Source organism: Prionailurus bengalensis, chromosome B1 (assembly GCF_016509475.1).
Source record: "Prionailurus bengalensis isolate Pbe53 chromosome B1, Fcat_Pben_1.1_paternal_pri, whole genome shotgun sequence".
Classification (NCBI taxonomy): Eukaryota; Metazoa; Chordata; class Mammalia; order Carnivora; family Felidae; genus Prionailurus; species Prionailurus bengalensis.
The window spans coordinates 134,624,536-134,645,873 of record NC_057344.1 but is presented as its reverse complement, the minus strand read 5'-3'; the positions used below and the strand labels follow the sequence as shown (position 1 = coordinate 134,645,873).

The 21,338-nt window shown below is 36.5% G+C and overlaps 1 protein-coding gene across 13 annotated transcripts in view; it reads left to right on the top strand.

Moving 5' to 3' along the window:
* Positions 1–21,338, top strand: part of PTPN13 (protein tyrosine phosphatase non-receptor type 13) — a 227,929-nt gene that overhangs the window by 145,047 nt on the left and 61,544 nt on the right. For 11 of the 13 annotated variants that reach the window (XM_043572251.1, XM_043572248.1, XM_043572246.1 and 8 more), the window contains 8 exons: positions 2,976–3,198; positions 6,342–6,416; positions 6,546–6,720; positions 8,738–8,891; positions 9,399–9,537; positions 10,929–11,081; positions 14,203–14,385; positions 17,101–17,263. In XM_043572251.1, coding sequence (XP_043428186.1) covers positions 2,976–3,198; positions 6,342–6,416; positions 6,546–6,720; positions 8,738–8,891; positions 9,399–9,537; positions 10,929–11,081; positions 14,203–14,385; positions 17,101–17,263 — 1,265 coding nt within the window. The remainder of the gene's footprint in view (positions 1–2,975; positions 3,199–6,341; positions 6,417–6,545; positions 6,721–8,737; positions 8,892–9,398; positions 9,538–10,928; positions 11,082–14,202; positions 14,386–17,100; positions 17,264–21,338) is intronic. The other 2 variants (XM_043572243.1, XM_043572242.1) reach the window with 1 other exon arrangement.

Sequence of the window (21,338 nt, the reverse complement as noted above, 5' to 3'; positions counted from 1 at the left end):
CACAGAAATGAAAAATACAGCATTGGGAATATACTTAGGAATATTGTAATAATGTTGTATGGTGATGACACTTAATGTGGTAAGATTGAATAATATAGAATTGTCACATCACTATGTTGTTCACCTGAAACTAATAAACCACTGTATATCAACTACACTTTTATAATTTAAAAAACTGTTTAAGGGAGAGCAGATACGTGCAAGCGGGGGAGGGGCAAAGGGAGGAAGAAAGAGAATTTTAAGTAGCTCCAACACCCAGCATGAGCCTGACACGTGGGACTCCATCTCACAGCCATGAGATCATGACCTCTGCCGAAATCAACAGTTGAATGCTTAACCACTGAGCCACCCAGGTGCCCCAATAATAAAATTTTTTTTCATTAAAAAATTCATTAAAAAAAAAAAAAAAAAAGAGAAGGCAGGCTAAAAGGATAGAGAGTGCAGGGGTGTGATGTCCAAGTTCTGTTTTACATAGGTTGGGCAAGTAGAGAAGTCCTCTCCAAAGGGTTACATTTGAAGAGAAAACTATTTTAAGGGACAGTGTGAACTATGCAGATATCAGGAGGCAGAGGGTTCCTTCCAGACAAAAGAAATTACAAAAGTTAGAGGCCTTGAGGAAGCAGAGGTATGGGAGATGTGTTGCATGTTAGACTATTAGAGGAATACAGGAAGGACAGTGTGGGTGCAGCAGGATGAGTGAAGGGGGCAGAGTGGGTGGTAACCAGGACCCAAATCATGTCAGACCTCAGAAACTTAGGTGAGTATTTTAGATGTTATTCTAAGTTTAATGGGATGCCATTGGATGGCTTGAAAACCTAGATCTAATTTACATTTTAATGGGATTACTCTGTTTTGTTCTGTGAAGAACAGATTAGAGCAAGAGACCAGTTAGGCAGTGATAGTAGTACATTTGGATGGATACAGCACAGACTAGTATGTTGGTGATAGAGAAGACTCAGATATAGATATTTTCAAGGTTCTGCCTATAGGATTTGCTACTCAATTGGACATGGGATTTGCAAGATAGAGGAATCAAGAATGATTCCCAGTTGTGTTGTAAGCAACCAGTTTGAAAAAAGGTTCGACATGGGGGAAAAATATCAAGAATCTGGTTTGAGACATATTAACCTAAGGATGGATATTAACATCCAAGTAAAACACTCACGTAGGCAAATAGAATTGGAATTCAGAGGAGAGACTGGGTTATAGGAAAATATAAAGTAATTAAGGCCATGTAATTAGATGAGATCATGTAGGTATGGAGTATATATGGAGACTTGGAAAATCTGGAGGACTGAGGGCTGTTGTAGTCTAACACTAGATTATAAACGAGGGAGGCGCCAGCAAAAGAGACTAAGGAGGAAGAGCCACTAAAGTAGAAGGAGAATAAAAAGAGCATGGACTTCCCAATGGGAAATGTCTTAAGAATTGGAAGGACTAAGCAACTATATCTTTTGGCACTTAGAAGTCAAGTAAAATGAAAATTGATAACTATCTTTTGGCTTTGACAGCAGAGGTCAGTCATTTTTGTGAACAGCTTCGGTGGAATAGTAGGGACTAAAACCATTGGTTTGAGTCTAAGAGACTGGGAGATGAAGTAGAGATAAAGCTTAAATAATTTGAAGAGATTTACTCTAAAAGACAGCAGGAAAAAAAATGGGATAGAGTCCAAAAGGGGTTGTAGAACCAAAGGAGGATTTTCTGTTCTGAGTTGGAAATAGTATATCATTTTTGTATACTAATGAAAATAACATAGTGTACAATGCATGTGAGGGGATAATTGCAGGAGCAACGTCTTTGAGTAGGAGAGGGGGTGGAATTTTATGCACAGTAGAGGTATTGGGCCCATGTGAGTGTGCAGGAGATCCATTGTTGTAACAGAAGAGAAGGCAGAATACATGGACGTAGATGTGGAAAGTTTGGTGGTAGAAGGATGAGGAAGTTATTTCCTGATTGCTTCTTATTTCACCAAGACAACTGGGGAAAGGTCATCAGTAGAGAAGGAGAGAGTATTTGAGCTTTGAAAAGAAAAGGGAAGGAAGAAGATATAAAATAGTTCTCTAAGAAAATGAGTTACCAGGCAGTGCTGAGAGCCCAATGAGATCAGTCAGCATGGTTCTGCAGTTTCAGGAGAGTTGAGATTGTTTGCAAAGGGGTGATTTTAATAATGGGCTTTGGAATTCAAGCAGGATAAGGGCAAAGAGATAACAGAAAGTGATGGAGTCAATGAATTATTTGAAGAAGGGTATTCGAAGTAGTGAGCTAAAAAGAAAAAGAAAAAAGACAAAAAAAGAAGGGATTATATGGAGAGGTCATTGGAGGATAGAAATAGACAGTTATTGTTTATAGGCAGCATGACCCTGGAAGTAGATGGCTGGCAGAAGTGGAGGAGGCCAGAGTGCTGGAGGACTTCTCAGTCTATGTGACACCACCTTAAATGATGACAGGAGCACTGGTGGAGAAGAGGACTGAGTCAGGCACTTAAATCTTTAATGAATAAGGGAGTGTTGATCAATAGGACAATAAATATCTACAGCAAAGAAGAGCAGTGGATTGAGTGATTTCATAGCATGTACTTCAGGGAGGCTGGGGGCTATTGTAGGTCAACAAGGGTCAGGAAGCTGATACAAGAATTAAGGGGAATCTCTATCCCATCTCCAGGCCCAGTGGTACATACAGGACTCTAAGAATAAAACAGCCCCATCTGAAGAGAATCGCAGTGGAAGCAGTGTTCAGAGGATGCTAGAATGTTCAGAGAAGAGGTGGAACATATAGATCTACCCAGTGAAAATGGGACAGCATACTATATCGATACATTAAAAAAGTAGGATTGAAATGTTACTGCACGGGTTCTTCTGAGATGACAAAATAAAATCTGTGTAAATTCTTGATATCTTACTTAACATGTTTTTTTTTTTCTTGATTAGACTTAAAATAATTATTTTCTTCCCAACCCTTTTCTCTTTTCTATATAGTAGACAATATGAAACACCCCTTGAAGGCAACTTAATTAATCAAGAGATTATGCTAAAACGGCAAGAAGAAGAAATGATGCAGCTGCAAGCCAGAATGGCCCTTAGACAGTCTCGGTTGAGCCTGTATCCAGGAGACACAATCAAAGCCTCTATGCTTGACATCAGCAGGGATCCCTTAAGAGAAATGGCCCTTGAAACAGCCATGACCCAAAGAAAACTGAGGGTAAGTTAATTCTCAGATTACTGCATTTAAACTTGGTCTCACAGGCTCTTAAAAATTGAGAACAAACTGAGGGTTGATGAGGGGTGGGAGGGAGTGGTGGGTGGGTGATGGGTATTTAAGAGGGCATTTTTTGGGATGAGCACTGGGTGTTGTATGGAAATCAATTTGACAATAAATTTCATTTAAAAAAATAAAAATAAATAAATAAATAAATAAAATTTATTTATGGAAAAAAAATAAAAAAATAAACTTGGTCTCACAGGGAAATATTATGCAAAGTACTTTTTAAATTCTATAGGTGTCCTAAAGTTGCCTGTAGATGAAATTGAAATCCCATATTAATCTATTAGTGTTAAATATCATATTGGTTGATATTAAATATTTAGCTGTTTTCATGATTTCATTTTTAGAATAACATTAAATGGATTTATAATAACTGTGTATTTTTAAAGTATATTCATGATCCTTAAAGTCACCTAGATTTATTCAGCAATGTAGGAGATTATCTTTTAATATTAAGAAATTTATTATCCCACAAACCAAGATCAGGAACCGAGAACTAAATGTTGGTTCAGAAGCTCAAGAATGTTATCAAGTGCATTCAACCTTTCCGCTCTGCCATTTTCAGAATTTTGATAGCAATTTATTTTGTAGTCAAAAGATGACCACATTAGCTCCAAGTATCATATCTTTATATTACAATATTCAAAGACAAAAGGAACAAATCTGCATCTTGTATCAGTGGAGGATTTTTTAAATGTTCAGTTAGTTTATATTTTCTTTCAACATATGTCCTATATAATTTTATAAACATAAGCTCAAAATGAACAATTCTCTCATGTAAAATATCTTGAACATTTAACATTTTCTATAATATTATTGTTAATGGTTGTAAAATACTCCATTATGTGCCTTTATCATATACGGTGATTTCTTCAATCAGTTTCCAGTTATTGGACATGAAAAATATTTCTAATTTATTGTTGTTGCTATTGTAAGCAACGCTCTGATGAACATCCCTTTAGCTAAATCTTTGCACGTAATTTCCTCCAAATAGAATTGCCAAGTCAAAGGCCAACACCTTTTAGGACATTTGATATGTATTGTCGAATTGCCCCTCAAAAAGTTTGTACCAATTTATGCTTCCTGTGATCATGCCTTTTCGCGATATTCTTACCTACTCTGGATACTGTCATTTTTTTATCATCATAAATTTGATAGGTGAGGCAGTATCTTTTTTTGTATTGTTCCTTCACAAATAACTCTTCAAACATGAAATAAATAGTAGTAAAAGTAATAAAATCTAGAGTGGATTTTTTCTCTTTAGCTCTGCACAAAGTGTGTTACCCCATTCTGTTTTGTTTTTTGTTGCTTGTTTCAAAGAATTGTCTTAAAAGCACATTTGTATGCCCTAGAGTTGAGAGAATTCAAATTTGTCATAGTTTTCTAAGGAGAAGAAATAGTATTGGGTAAAAATTGCATTGAACCACACATTCGAAGACTTGGTTTCTATTGCTAATAATGCTGTTAAATGACTTTAGGTCAATTTTTAAACCAGTTTGTGCCTTACTCATGCTAATTTTTAGAATGTGGAATTGGGTCATACTTTATAAGATATTGTCCAATTTTAAAGTTATTAGATTCTAATAAAACATAACTGAATTTATTTTAAGCTGAAAGGAAGAAACTCAATGAGGTCTCATCAATTTATGATTAGAACCAATACCTTTGTCAAAAGTAAGCACTAGGCAGAATATTGTACAATTTAGTTGGGTCTCCAATAATTAAAGGCATGCATAAAGCATAAAGAGCATATATATGTATATATATATATATATATATATATATATATATATATATATACATATATATGCATATATAGAGCATAAAGAGCACATACACACACACACACACATATATATATATACATATATGTGTGTGTGTGTGTGTGTGTGTGTATGCACAGTTCTAATGCAGAACTGTGGCTTACTAGAGATTCATAAATGGTATTCTTTCCCTTTAATTTTTTTCTGTTACTTTTGGTACAGACACACTTTAACTTGTTTATATACTGTTGCCTTAGTTGATCTGTATTAGATTCTGTGTTTCCCACAGCAGACTATTTTCATCTTTTCTGCTCTTTTTCTATTCTCGTTTAAAATGTGGCCTACCAATTGGTTCGTTGAGTATTAACAGGCACTTAATGTTAAAGTTTTACTTAAATGGTATCTGTCACATGTTCCACACTTGGTTAATTGGATAGAATTCCCACACCATGAAGCCAAAGAAGAAACCAAAAAAAAAAAAAAAAAAAAAAACAATAAAACTCTGGTAACCTTCATTAGTGCAAACACATGCATGTGCATTAACGCAAGCACACACGCATGCACACACACCACCTGTTGTCTTTGGCCTCAAGATAGCCCTTGTCCATTTGGACATAAGCTTTCAGTCTATTCTGAATCCTGCTCCCATCTAGAGTTTAAGTTATTTCCTCAACCAGTTATCCACTCTTGGCAAAACTTCTAGATATACAAGAGGTAAAGGAAAAGACTAGATTAAAAAGCAGTAAATGCAGTGTGTGGACTCCACTTTTGTCTCCCCCATCTCCCCCATCTTCTGAGACAATGTTTTCTCAGTAGAGGCAGCAGTTGGGGACAAAGACTGATGCCTTAATATCCCTAGTTGTCACTATTTAGACAAAAAGAAAAAAGACACAGTGTCACAGTGTTCCAAAAACATGATTACGAATAGATATGTATATTTTGTAATTACAAAGTACATGTTGTCCTTTAACTGTGATTTGTTTTAGAATACCTTAAATATCACTCTCTGAAACAAATGAAACTGTGTTCAATCACTTGACACATTAGCAGTACTAAACCGAATCCTTATCATGAACTTGATAACTGTATTACATCGGTAATTAAGACTACCACTGTGTTTGAGCATCTGAGTTTATCTAAAGGCCAAAAAAAGAAAAACTTATAAAACAGTATGAAGCAAGGCTTTACATTTGACATCACGTCGAAGATGAAACTGAGGAAGAACTTCTGTTTATATTATTATTGTATTATTTTCCCTTTAAGGAAAGCACTAGAGTAAATGGTAAATACTGTTCATTCTACCTATGTGATTTGCAGAATTTCTTTGGCCCCGAGTTTGTGAAAATGACGATTGAACCCTTTATATCTTTGGATTTGCCACGATCTATCCTTGTAAGTAATAAAACCAATTTGTGTCACTCTTAGTATTTTCCGTAATGACTGTTTTAAAAAACAGTTAAAATTCTTATAATATTCATTTTAATAGATGTCCTTCCTTTTTTTTTTTTTTTTCAATTGTAGACCAAGAAAGGGAAGAATGAAGATAACCGAAGAAAAGTAAACATAATGCTTCTGAGTGGGCAGAGACTGGAACTGACTTGTGATACCAAAACTATATGTAAAGATGTGTTTGATATGGTTGTGGCCCACATTGGCTTAGTGGAACATCATTTGTTTGCTTTAGCTACCCTCAGAGGTACCAAGATATTTTAAGTTCAGGGTGTAGTATAGAAACTTGGCAACAAGCTGACTTCCATACCTGTTATTGCCCAACTTGTTTTGGGAAATATTAACTACATGAACATGTCAGCATTGAGAAGTGGAGTTAGGAACTCCCTTCTCCTAATTAGGTTCACTGTTTTAATAGCTGTGTCTTGTAGTGTCTTCTATACCTGACCATGAAGATTTTCCTTTAGCTCTCAGTATACAAAAGTGGATTTTAATTATTCTGTTTTGGGGACCATTATATATGTCAATTGCCTACATATGTACTCTAGAAATTAAGTATCCTGCTAATCTGAATTTGAATATATAGCAGGATCCTGTTTCTGAATCCCCACTCACATCAACTTCTTCAGCCTACTACCCAAAAAGAAATATACAGTGTCTTTTTTAAATGTTTTCAGTACATGACTGCAAATGAGTCATTTTACATATTTTTTTAAGCTTTATGTGCACTGAACTTTGAAACATTCACAGTGGGCTCAGAGCACAGCTTCAGTAGAAACCACTCCTATTGGGTCGCCTGGATGGCTCAGTCTTGAGCATCCAGCTTCGGCTCAGGTTGTGATCTCACAGTTCATGAGTTCAAGCCCCACAGTAGGGCTCGCTGCTATCAGTATGGAGCCTGCTTTGGATCCTCTGTCCCCGCGGCGCCCCCTCTGCTCCTCCCCTGCTTGCACTCTCTCTCTCTCAAAAAATAAAACATTTAGGGGTGCCTGGGTAGCTCATTCGGTTAAGCATCCAACTCTTGGTTTTGGCTCAGGTCATGATCTCACAGTTTCATGGGTTCGAGCCCCTCATCCTGCTCTGCACTGATGGTGCAGAGCCTGCTTGGAATTCTCTCTCTCTCTCTCTCTCTCTCGCTCTCGCTCTCGCTCTCGCTCTCGCTCTCGCTCTCTCTGCCCCTCCCCCACTCACACTGTCTGTGTTTCTCAAAATAAATAAACTTAATTTAAAAAAAAATTTTTTTAAAAAGAAACCATTCCTATTTATCAGTTCGAATTTCCATAGCTGCTGCTTGCTTTGGAGTTGGGCTTTAATAAATGCTTCTTTAATAAATCATTATATTTATAAGTCACTCTTTAATATTTTATATTCCTATTTACCTCAAAATTTCACTTAGCTTAGACAACAGAGTACTATAAATTACAATTAAGGATCAAATTATCCTGAAACCCTACAAGATCAGGATAATGTCTTCTTTGTCACAAAAGAAATGTTTTCTTCAACTTAGTTTTTGAATTCTTGTTTCTTAAAAACTAATAATTCACTTGGTAGAGTCATCCAATAAATATTCAATTAGTGCCTACTAATGTTCTGTCACTTTACTGGTTGTAATTTTGGACTAATCAGGTGACACCATTCACATGAATAATTAACCAGAATTTCTATTTATAATACATTAATTTCTTAAACATTCTGGACAAGTCAGATTTTATTGAATAATTTTTACTTGGAAAATCAATAATATTTAAATGAATTAAAAATAGAAATAAAATGATGAGTATTGTTTCTCCTAGGTTTCGGTTGGAAGCTCAATAATAATAAATAATAGCTAATATTTATTGAATGCCTACCATATGCCACGTGTTTTACCAAGTGGTTTATATACGTTAGGTCATTTGTTCCCTACAGCAATGCTAGAAAGCAGGAATTTGCACTATCCTGATTTTACAGACAAGAAAATTGATGTCTAGAAAGGTTAAATAATTTATTGAGTGTCCCGCAGATAGTAAATGATGTAGTGGTATTGAATCCAGTTCAGTCTGCCCATAGAGCCCTCATTCTTCCAAGACAGAGCCCTAGCATCTTGCCCCCATCCACATGGAGTGCTTCAGAGTTCCTTGCCGTACTCCTTAGAAATCCAGTTTTATTCTCGTGTGAAACTGTCTCGTGCAAGTCTGATAAAAAAGAAAAAAAAAACCTGACGGAATCAGAAGTAAACATTAAAGTATTTTATTATATCTGAATGTTTTCTCTTTCTGTTTTAGATAATGAATATTTCTTTGTTGATCCTGATTTAAAATTAACCAAAGTGGCCCCAGAGGGATGGAAAGAAGAACCAAAGAAAAAGAGCAAAGCCACTGTTAATTTTACTTTGTTTTTCCGGATTAAATTTTTCATGGATGATGTTACTCTCATACAGTGAGTACACACACAAGAGTTTCTGTCTTTCTCTTTTTGGTGCCTAGTCTTTTGACCATTTAGTTTACTTCTACTGAATTATTTGATTCTGACCAATGATAATGTTGTTATCATAAAAGGAATGTTTCCTTTAACATAGTTTATTAAATTCTTGTGCCTTAAAAGCTAAATAATAGGGGCACCTGGGTGTCTCAGTTAGTTAAGCGTCTGGCTCTTGATTTTGGCTCGGGTCATGATCTTATGGTCATGAGATCGAGCCCCTTGTTGGGCTCCATGCTCACAGCACAGCCTGCTTGGGATTCTCTCTCTCCCTGTCTCTCTGCCCTTCACCTGCTCATGCACACACTCTCTCTCTCTCTCTCTCTGTCCCCAAATAAATAAATAAACATTTTTTTAAAAAGCTTAATAATAAACCATCTTGGGAACTAAATTTATAGGCCAATAATAAAAACCACCTTAGATTCAAGATAAAGTTTACATGTTTTCTGCATGCATTTGTTGTTCTAGACATACTCTGACCTGTCATCAGTATTATCTTCAGCTCCGAAAGGATATCTTGGAGGAGAGGGTGCACTGTGATGATGAGACTTCTTTATTGCTGGCATCCTTGGCTCTCCAGGCTGAGTATGGAGATTATCAACCAGAGGTAGGATTTGCTTTTCTCCAGGGCCACCTTTTTATTAATACTTTTATCCTCAACATAATTAAGAACTGAACCTAGTTCATGTGTTTGCTATTTAGATCTGGAGATTTTTAAGGCTAGTTTGGTACCTCAAAGTGACCAGGTTCCCTGCATACATTTGTATATAAAATCATACAGCATAGGGGCGCCTGGATGGCTCAGTCGGTTAAGTGTCTGACTTCGGCTCAGGTCATGATCTCAGTTTGTGGGTTCCAGCCCCACATCAGACTCTGTGCCTGGAGCCTGCTTCGGTTCTGTGTCTTCCTCTATCTCTGCCCCTCCTCTGTTCACACTCTGTCTCTCTCTCTCAAAAATAAACATTAAAAAAATTTTTTTTTAATCATACATTGTAGCTTTCCTTTTTTTTTTTTTTTTTTTTCTCCTATGTAAAATTTCCTGTTTCACAGTTTCAGGATATCTTCTCCCAATTTCTAATTAATAGATACTAGGCACAGGGGTTACCAGCCTAATCTAGATCTAAGGGGTCTTCTGCCTTCCACATGGATCCATGCAGCGATAGCCTGAGAACCTGACTGAGCTCACAGTGCAGAGAACAGATGTTCATGGCCAATTATTCCAGAAAAAAGTGGATCTCAGAGGAAGCAAGGGCAAGAGTCTGCCACTCGAGTAGCATCCTTCATAACATTAACCCTGACTGTAGTAACATTTGCCCCTTGTTGTCTGTCTCCTTAAGCTTGCTAATCAGTTCAATCATTTTACCTCACAATGAAAGACAAAGATTGATGCATTCCCTCTAAAACTCCTCAGGGAGAAGTCTAAATAAAAGTGTCTTACCTCAGGACGCCTGGGTGGCTCCATCCTTTGGGTGTCTGACTTCGGTTCAGGTCATGATCTCACAGATCACGAGTTTGAGCTCCATGTTGGGCTCTGTGCTGACAGCTCAGAGCCTAGAACCAGCTTCAGATTCAATCTCTGACTCTCTGCACCTCCCTGCTCTCTCTCTCTTTCTCACTCTCTCTCAAAATATAAATAAACAAAAAAAAAATTTTTTTTTTTTTTTTTTTGGTGTCTTACCTCTCAGTTTAGGCAAGAACTTTAAGATAGGACGAAGAACGCGAACAGAATTGCTTATAAAAACATTCTCTTGGGGTACCTGGGTGGCTCAGTCGGTTAGGTGACCAACTTCGGCTCAGGTCATGATCTCAACAGTTTGTGAGTTTGAGCCCCGCATCGGGCTCTGTGCTGAAAGCTTAGAGCCTAGAGCCTGCTTCAGATTCTGTGTCTCCCCCTCTCTCTACCCCTCCCCTGCTCATGCTCTGTGTCTCTGTCTCTCTCTATCTCTCAATAATAAATAAATGTTAAAAAAAAAATTTTTTTTTAATTTTCTTTTCTAGGTTCATGGTGTGTCTTATTTTAGACTAGAACATTATTTGCCTCCCAGAGTGATGGAGAAACTTGATTTATCCTATGTTAAAGAAGAGTTACCCAAATTACATAATACCTATGTGGGAGCTTCTGAAAAAGAGACAGAGTTAGAATTTTTAAAGGTAAGTATGTAAGATTACAAATGATAAACTTTGTATCTTTTTCAAAGTAAGCAAGAAATATTGGAGGGCATATATCTAAAACCTCATTTGCCAATAACTGGATACTATTCATTATCTCATGTCACTTATTCCTGACTAAAACCATGATATTTTAGTTATCTTGTAAAAGAGAGAACTGAAGCTCAAAGAGGAAATGTAATGTTCCCAAGTCGATGGCTGGTATGTAGGGTGAAATAGTGATTTGAACCCATATCTATCTGGCTATGGATTCTTTGCTTTTATTCCATTCTATACTCAAAACACATTATAAACATATCAAGAAGCATTATAAAGTAACAACTGAATTTTGTGACTGACTGGATATAGGATTCGAGTTCATATTGATTCTAGAATTACTGTTTTTTTTTTTCTTAAAAGGCTTAAAACTCAATTATATCTTCTAAAAATGGTCTTTCAACTAACATCTAATAATTCACATAATGGAAGGGGGCCAGAAAAAACTGACTTATGGTTCTAGTTCTGCCACCAGCTTTCTTTGAGACCTCAGACAAATAGTGCGTTTGTGATCAGGAAAGATAGTACTATGTTAACTTCCAATAAGAATAGCAAGTATAGTATTCTGTTGAAAAGAGAAACTTTCAGAACATTCTCCTGGTTCACCTCCCTAGCGTGTAACAGTATTCCTTCCATTTGCTGCTCCTTATTGGAGGGAGCCAAGTTTCCCAGCCCTAGAAGTGTCTATGAAAGGGTTTCACTCACAGACTTACACCAGCTTTAATCTAGAGTTTATGGTATGAAAGACAAGGTGGTTTGTTTTGTTTGAGTCAACATTTAAAGGCATTAAATTACATAGTTATATTTTCCCTTGGTCATTACATTTTTATACTTGTAGGACATAAATATCAAATTCTGTCATTTTTTATTAGCAAAGGTAGAAAGCAGATTAGCACAGTGGTAAGAATTTGTATGGGAATTTCTAGTCAGAGAGTCTTGCACTTGAGTTCTTGTTTCAACCAGCTGTGTGAACTTGGATAATCTGTTTAACCTTTCTGAGCATTAGCTTTCTCTGTGTAAGTAGTGTGCATAATGCATCAGTAGGTTGCCCTACTCCTAATAATGTATACTGTTACTCTGTTCTCTTTAACTTCAGCATCTTTCTTCTAACCTGAGGTTTTTTAAATCTCATTAATACACCTTTCTAAAGTTACACTTCTGCTATATATTGCATTACCTTTGAAAAACTTTTATCTTTCTTCAAATATGCTTTATTGAGGCATAATTGACATACAATAAAATTCATAACTTTTGAGTGTTCAGTAAATTTCGAGAAATATATATAGTTTGAGAAATATATATATACCACCATCTGTATAATCATGATGAAGAACAAGGATTAGCAAACTGTGGCTTGCTTATTTTGTAAATAAAGTTTTATCAGAACTTGGCCATGCTCATTTGTTTCCATATTGCCTATCTGCTTTCGCACTACAACAGCAGAGTTGAGTAGTTACAGCAGAAATCGTATGACGCCTCCCCCAAAAGCCTAAAGTATTTATTATCTGGCCCTTTATATTTTTTTAATTATTTACTTAAGTAATCTCTACACTCAGGATGGGGTTGAACTCACACCCCTGAGATCAAGAATCATAAGATATGCTCTTTGGACTGAGCCAGGCAGGTGCCCCATATCTGGCCCTTCAAAGAAAAGGTTTTACCCACCCCTGATATAACTCATTTCCAATACCAAAAAGTGTCTTCATGTCCCTTTACAGTCAGTCCACTTCCCCCACCCCCACCGCAGCCCTTGGCAACTACTGATCTGCTTTCTATCACCATAGTTTTTTCTTGTCTAGAATTTCATATAAAGAATTATATATTGGGCGCCTGGATGGCGCAGTCGGTTAAGCGTCCGACTTCAGCCAGGTCACGATCTTGCGGTCCGTGAGTTCGACCCCCGCGTCAGGCTCTGGGCTGATGGCTCAGAGCCTGGAGCCTGTTTCCGATTCTGTGTCTCCCTCTCTCTCTGCCCCTCCCCCGTTCATGCTCTGTCTCTCTCTGTCCCAAAAATAAATAAACGTTGAAAAAAAAAAAAAAAGAATTATATATTATGTAGTCTTCTGTATCTGGCTCTTCTCACTTAGAATAATACTTCTGAGATTCATCCATAGTATGGTGTGTATCAGTAAGGTTTTTTTTCTTTTCTTTCTTTCCTTTTTTTTTTTTTTATTGCTGGGTAGTTTTCCTTTGTACTACACTTTCATCAGTTGATGGATATAGAGCTGCTATAAACTTTCAAATACACATTTTTATGTGAACATATGGTTTATATTTCTTCTGAGTAACAACCTAGTAGTAGGGTTGCTGGGATCTATGGTAAGTGTATGTTTAACTTTATAAGAAACTGTCAAATGTTCTAAGGTGGTTGTCCAACTTCATAGTATTACCAGCAGTGTGTGAAATTTCTAGTTGTTCCGCATCCTCAAAATTCTTGGTATGTTCAGTCCTTTACACTTTAACTATTGAAATAGGTAAGTAATGGTATATCATTGTGGTTTTAACTTATATTTCCCTAATTACTTTCATGTTGAGCATCTTTTCATTATTTGCCATTCATATATCTTTTTTGTTGAAGTGTCTAATAAAATATTTTGCCCCTTTTTGTATCTGGTTAAGTGTCTCCTTATCGCTGAGAAGTACCTGTTTTTTAATATATTCTGAATGCAGTTGCTTTATATATATATCTCCTAGTCGGTGGCTTGCCTTTATATTTTATCATTGACTTTTGAAGAGTAAAATTTTCAGTTTACCAATTCTTCCTTCTAAGATTCATGTTTTTTATGTCCCATTGAAGATATCTCTGTCAAACCCACACCCACAAAGATTTTCTAAGCTTTACACTTTAGCTGCTATATTTAGGACTGTGATCCATTTGGGGTTAATTTTCATATACTGGGTGTAGTAAGGGTCAAGATTCATTTTCTTGCATGTGAATATCTATTTGATTCAGCACATTTGTTGAAAAAACTGTTCTTTCCATGTTAAACTAGGATGGTACAACTTCTGTATCTGTATGCCACCCTTTACTAAGGTGCATTGCTATGGTGTGGTATTGTCCCCACAGGTCTGTCAAAGGCTGACAGAATATGGAGTTCATTTTCATCGAGTGCACCCTGAGAAAAAGTCACAAACTGGAATATTGCTTGGAGTCTGTTCTAAAGGTGTCCTTGTGTTTGAGGTTCACAATGGAGTTCGCACATTGGTCCTTCGCTTTCCATGGAGGGAAACCAAGAAGATTTCTTTTTCCGTATGTCCATTTTAACCCCTTTTCATTATATTTTAAAATAGGTGTTGTCAATTTCAAATGTAACATATTAGTTGATTTTCCTTAAGTAAACTCTGCATCCTTCTATTCAGTAGGGCTAATACATTTTAATACTATTTACTCTCCTTTCTTAATTGTAGGAAGTATTATTAGGATTTTATTTGGTTTTAGTTTTCTCAGGAAGTAATTTTTAAAAGAATAGTATACATTCCTAGCTGGTTACATGCTCAGTTAACTTTAGTTAAATTACAACCAAGTTGACTTTTCTGTTAATTCAGAACTTATTCTAGCATACTAACTTCTCACATGGAGAAGCTCCTCTAATATATTTAAAATAAATAATTACTTTAACCCTAGTAAATTTTATCTAGCTCAATGTTGGGTCCATCACAACAACTGTTTTTGAACCTTAGCAGTCCAGAAATGTATTGGATTTTATGAACTAAAGGACTTTTTTTTTTTTTAATGTCCCAGGACTTTCTGCAGATTTAAGTTTTAGTGTATACTTCCTGTGATGATAACACTTTTAGAATATCATGTTTATGAAAAATAGTGAGCTGTAAAGGCATATTTTGATTTTGGAAATTGTTGTGGAGTATCTGAACATTGAAATGCAATTGGGAAGCCCCAGAGATGAATCAAAAATTATGTTGAGGTATTTGTTTTCCTAATGGTATTCCGGGTCCACTGACATCTCGAATTCATACTTGGGATGAAATAGGTTCTCACTAGTACAAGGGTTATAAGGATACCAGTCTCAAAGTCCCAACTCACTCTGGTTAATCTTCAACCTAGAGATCTTTTGAAATCAGTTCTAGACTTGACGGTTAGCTGGTTGGTTTTCTGTGAAACTCTGAGATACACTAAGATTACCAGATAATAATGTGTTCTCTCAGGAAAGCCCAGACATTCTCATGTTCCCAAGATAGTCAAGACCAGGAAATTACCAGGGTATAATGTACATTCCCCAATGGAAATGCTGGCAGCACAAATATCTGGAGGAAACCTTAGATTAATTAAATACAAATCTAATTTTGACCAGTTTAGAAAAGGCAACAAATCAAATAAATTGTCTAGCATATAGCTCTCTGTTGTTTGCCAAGCTATCACACCAGCCCCACTATATATAGAACTGGCTGTGATTAGCTCATATTTAAAGATCTCCAGTAATAGAGAATAGACCACATTCCCAAGCAGACTGATTCTTGTGTTTAGCAAAACTTGTTTATCCTAAAGTTCCTTCTCCAACACAGAGCTCTCTTTTTAACCCTCCTTTTTTTTCCCCACTAGCCTCTGGGGAGCTGGAAAAGTCACCCTTTGCCCTTCTCATCTCTCACAATTGAATTCCCTGGGGCACATTTCTTGTCCAGTCTATCAGTAAACACTTAGAATCAATTATTTTTATGATTTGTTTGAAACCTGTAACTATTTGAATAGTTACTAGGTGTATCACTGATAGTCAAGATACTAATTTGGTGCTACTGTGTCTTTAACTACCCTTTAATACTCCCTGATTTCCTTTTTTTAACAAAGAGAGAACAGGGTCCCAGAGATTTCATTGGCAACACATCCAGCTAGAATTTAATGATCTCATTTTGTTCTTATTGCATTGATTACATATTTTTAATAGCTGGACTCTATTTATGGCAAGTGGTACTAGTTTTCTATTTACAGCTGTGATACAAAGCTTAAATGAATTTATGTAAATAAGCAAAGTCAATTTTAAAATTTATGAATAAACAAGACCAGAAATTATGAAGAAGCCACCTGCATGATTGAAGTTTGAGTAATACTCTGTTATTGTGTCATTTGTTAGCCTTACCAAATTTGACTTTCCCATGCCTGCTTCTCCATTTGAAGACAAGGGACATGAATAGGGAAAATAATTTGCACAGTAGAAGCAACCAAGAGCTAGAATAGAGTCTAACTGGACATAGGCAATTCTCCAGAGACATTATTCTTAGATCCCTGGCATGCTGAATATTAATCTTTTAAGATATATGGATCACCTGCAAGCCTCACCACAGAGGTTGCAACATTTCAGATGCCCTCTTAAGCAGGAGACATCATTTTTCAAGAAATATATGAGAGATAACACTAATTGGTGGTTCTCCTGTTTCCCCTGAATTTGAATGCAAGAATCACTCTAACTCTAAATACCGATTTTTTTTCTCTCTCATCCCAGCAGCCATGTCACCCAGTGCCTCTCCATTCCTACATGTTAGCTTCTCCCAATTTCCATCCCAGCCTACAGGCCACCAAGATTCTTCTTGGTAGAATCACAGCTCTTATATATTAATAAATCAATTTTTGCCGAAATTCATTTTCTTACCCAAGAAGAACATATTTCCGTGACGTCTTTTTCAAACAGCTTTGGTATTTGTCAACATTGTAGTAAACTCAAAATGTTAATAATCTCATTAAGGGTAATTTTTCCCTTGCCAATAGCCGGTACACTGTCTGATCTAGGCTACAATTTCTGAAAGTGACAAATAATATTAATTTCATTTATTTCCTGAATCTGTAATAATAACAGGATTATATTTTTCCATATTTATGTTAGAGGCAGGTCAAGGAATACTCCTGCCTCGTGGGAAATAAAAATAATATCTCTACTTATTAATTGCTGTTTACAGAATTTAGTCATAAGGTGATAGGAAAACATCCTAATTATTAATACCCCTGATTACATTGCAGAAAAAGAAAATCACCTTGCAGAACACATCAGATGGAATAAAACATGCCTTCCAGACAGACAACAGTAAGGTGTGCCAGTACCTGCTGCATTTGTGCTCTTCCCAGCACAAGTTCCAGCTGCAGATGCGAGCAAGACAGAGCAACCAAGATGCCCAAGATATGGGTAAGGACAAGCAAATTGGGTCAGATGATCAGGATATGTGCTTGATTTTTGCCACAAATTTTAAAAGAATTTCCATTTTGAGGATGAAAGTTAGACTAAGTCAAGTTTATAAAGGTGCCACAGATGAAGCCAAGATTTCAACTTCATGTTCATTTTGAAAACAGTGACCCAAAACTGTCAGGTAGTACCTGTTGAAATGTTTATTTTGTGCTTATCATTAGGCTAACTGATGTAAGTATTACATTTGGGTCACAGTCGCTACGCATAGTAAAGTTACGTGCTATTTGGCAAGGTAAGACGAAACAATAGTACACAATAGAGGGTCAAGGTTTTAATAACAGATTACATCATACAGACTACATGATCTACACTGTAAGAACAGAGGGAGGTCAGAGGCCAGAATACTCCAGTGGTGGCAATGGAACTGGAATTTGAAGGACAAAAATAAGTAGGTTAAAGATAAATGGCAGGGCTTTCCAGGTGAGGGAAAAAACCTGGGAAACAGGGCAGGGAGCAGGGGGAGTATGCACCCAGGACAGTGAAGTGACATACCATAACAGTTAAGGGTGGCAGATTTCCCACGTGTTAGTTTTACTTGAGTGTGTCCTTCTTCAGAGACTGAGGTCAATAACCACCATACACAGTGTAAATGCTCAGGAGAGTGGTTTCAGTTCCTTTTGAAAAGGAACCATCAGAAGGAACTAGTTCAGCTCTCAAAAAAATATCTCTGTCAGAAATGAAATATTGAAAGCTTACTCTGTAAGACCACATGTACAGATTAAAGTTACACAAAACCTAGTTGTGCATAGTAAATTCTTATAGTTTTCTGTGAAATATTCTGAAGAATTTGATTTTTAAATTTAATGGAATGGCACTGGTGACCTTGTGCGGCAGAGAGAGTCCTATAAATCCTGTATCCAAACTTTCTCATATCCTGAAACCCTACAAAAAGTGTGTTCCCTATAGGATCAGACTGGGGTGATGGCAGCCTATGTATAGATGTTTCTCAGCCTTTCAGAGCCAAGACGGTAGGGGCTGTATGCTTATTAAAAATGAAGATTCCAAAAACCTACCTGAAACTTGGTGAATCATCATATTTGGGTGTTGGGTCTCTGGAATCTGCATTTTAACAGGCTTTCCTCAGTAATGATTTTTATGCATGCTAAAATATGGTGATTACTGCTGTAATGTAATCTAATTATTCCTTTTCTTTCCCTACTTTGCTCTGCTAGAAAAATTGTATGCTCTTACATATTTTACAAGTGCAGTGAAATATCAAACTTGTTAGAGCTATCAGTTTTCCTACCTGGACTAATATTCTATTCAATACAAACGAAAATTGAACAGTTGAAGGTTGCACCATTACAGATGTGGTATAATGTGCTGTAATGAAAAAAATCTGAAGACAAAACTACAAAGTTAGCCCTTCATCCTCCACATTCCTTATACTGAAAAACAATATAGTATAGGAGTTAAGAGCATGAACTGTGGAGCCAGACCGCCAGCATACAAACGTCACTCCATTACTTACAAGCTCTGAAGCCTTGGGCAGGCACTTAAACTCTCTGCCTTAGTTCCCTGTCTGTAAAGAGATTATCATAATGGTAATACCTACATCATGAGGTTGTTGTAAAGATGAAATGAATTCATACATGTAAGCACCTTAAAGGTGCCTGACAGAGTAAGTATTGAATAATATTATTGTTATCATCACCATCATCAACATTGTTTTACCACTACTACCACTGATGGAAGCAGTAATCGTAGCAGCAGTATAATGACCCCTTATGAAAGGAAATGACTTCTTGGAGTCTCATTTTCCTCATCCATGAAATAGGAATGCCCTGTGTAACTCACAGGTTTGCACCGAGGAACACAGCAGCTGTGTATCCTTGAACTCCTATGTTAAAGCACTTTAAAACAGTATTATCTACATCTTATCCTAGATTTTGTTAAACCTTCAAAAGAATTATTTTTTGCTTAAAATGGCTTAAAAGTAACTACCCGCCTACTTAACTATTAGTACTAAACAAGTGAAAATAACTGGTATTGTCTGTAGGAGGCTGGTGGGCTAACAAATGTATGTTACTTCTTTTGCATCGTAGAATGTTGGTGCTAGAACCTTAGAGGCCATTAAGTCAAACAAGGAAACAGGTTCAGAGCATAGTGTCTCACCTAACGTCATAGAGGCCAAACGAGGCCGGAACCCTGATATCTTAATTTCTATTTGATGAGTTTTCATCAAATAGAATCAACTTCATACATAGAATGAAATTAATAATCATTTATTGAGCACTTAACTACTTGTAAGATATCATGCTGGGTGCTGTGGGATAACAAAAATAAATGAAGTCTCTCTCCCCAGAAGAGCATACAGTTAAGTTGACAGTTCAAGGGAGTACAAAAGGGTACAAGGGACTGAAACAATAGCACAAGCAGAGATGAGGTAGTGTGGATTGCAGAATCAGTGCAGAACTAGCAAGCCTGTGAGTTCACATCTGAAACATTAGTATTAGGATGTAGGCTCATTCCAATGTCCTTTCCAATCCTGGAAGTCCATATTGGAGTCCTTTCTAGGTGAAAGGGATTAAGGACAGACCAGATAAATGAATAGTTTATGCTTCCATCCAATGAATATATACAGTATTTTAAGTCCTACCCAGGAGTAGGCTATGAGTGGAATTGAATAGCGTAAGCTTTGATATGTTTACAAAACAGACTGTCCCTATTTCTCCCAAAATTTGGTGTACATTTTCCTTATGGGTGAAGAAATCTGTTGGGTGTAAAAGCATTTCCTGGTAGTTGAATCTGTGTAAGACTCAGCTTTGTATCTTTGATTACAGTGTGCTCTCAAAGCAAAAATAATAGATAGATATAGATATAGACATAGATATAGATATAGATATAGGTATAGATATAGATATAGATAATATTATTTGCTCTAATAAAACTGTTATTTTAAGCTAAAAAGTTCATTCTGGGAATTTGTAAACCAATATCTTATTTTTATTCTCATGTTTTAACTTGGTGTCCACTCCTACTTCAGAGAAAAAACGGTGAATTTTCCTGTTGACAAGGAGATTGTCTAAACTTCATTCTGATGCATATTAAAAACCTTAAGTGTTTTTCTATCTGTTTATGCCTGAGGTGAAATATTAATTATTAATCTTCCTAGGAATTAGAAGATAAATGAAACAGAGTCCAAAGATCTAAGTTAGCAACATTTGACAATTATTATTTTTTTTTTTTCAACATTTATTTATTTTTGGGACAGAGAGAGACAGAGCATGAACGGGGGAGGGGCAGAGAGAGAGGGAGACACAGAATCGGAAACAGGCTCCACGCTCCGAGCCATCAGCCCAGAGCCTGATGCGGGGCTCGAACTCACGGACCGCAAGATCGTGACCTGGCTGAAGTCGGACGCTTAACCGACTGCGCCACCCAGGCGCCCCGACAATTATTTTTTTAAAGGAAGTTGTTGTAGCTGTTTTACATAGTGGTCAAACCAGAGTCCTTATAGAGTGTAACACAGGGTTGGTATTTTCCATGGGGACACCAAACAGGGTGCATTGTAATGTGAATTACTAGTTCATGAACAACTAAATCATTTGAAATTTTGTGCTCCTGACCCTTTATTTACATGAAAGAATTTTGATGATAAAATTCTGTGATACAATGCTCTTTGGTTAATAGCCTCAAATGGTCAAGTACTGCCATGACATTGGCTCTCACAAAATAGAATAACCAAGCACTTGTTATAAAGTATCTCTAAATTTAGCCTCTGCAAGACTTTAGATGTGTATTTCGGAGTGAAAGGAATTTAAGCATAAAGAGAACCCCAGCTCCTTCATCATGTTAATAAAAAGAAACCAAAAAAGAAAGAAGGCAAATAATACCTCATTCTCCCATGCCCCCCGAGCCTCACTTAAATCACAAAAAATCAACGAAGTGGGGAAGGTGAGATTGGCATAGTAATGAAATAACAAAAAAATAATTTTCTGTAAAAGCTTTTTTTTTCTTTGTGGTAAAATTTTATTGAGGTATATATAATTCACATCCTATATAGTTCACCCAC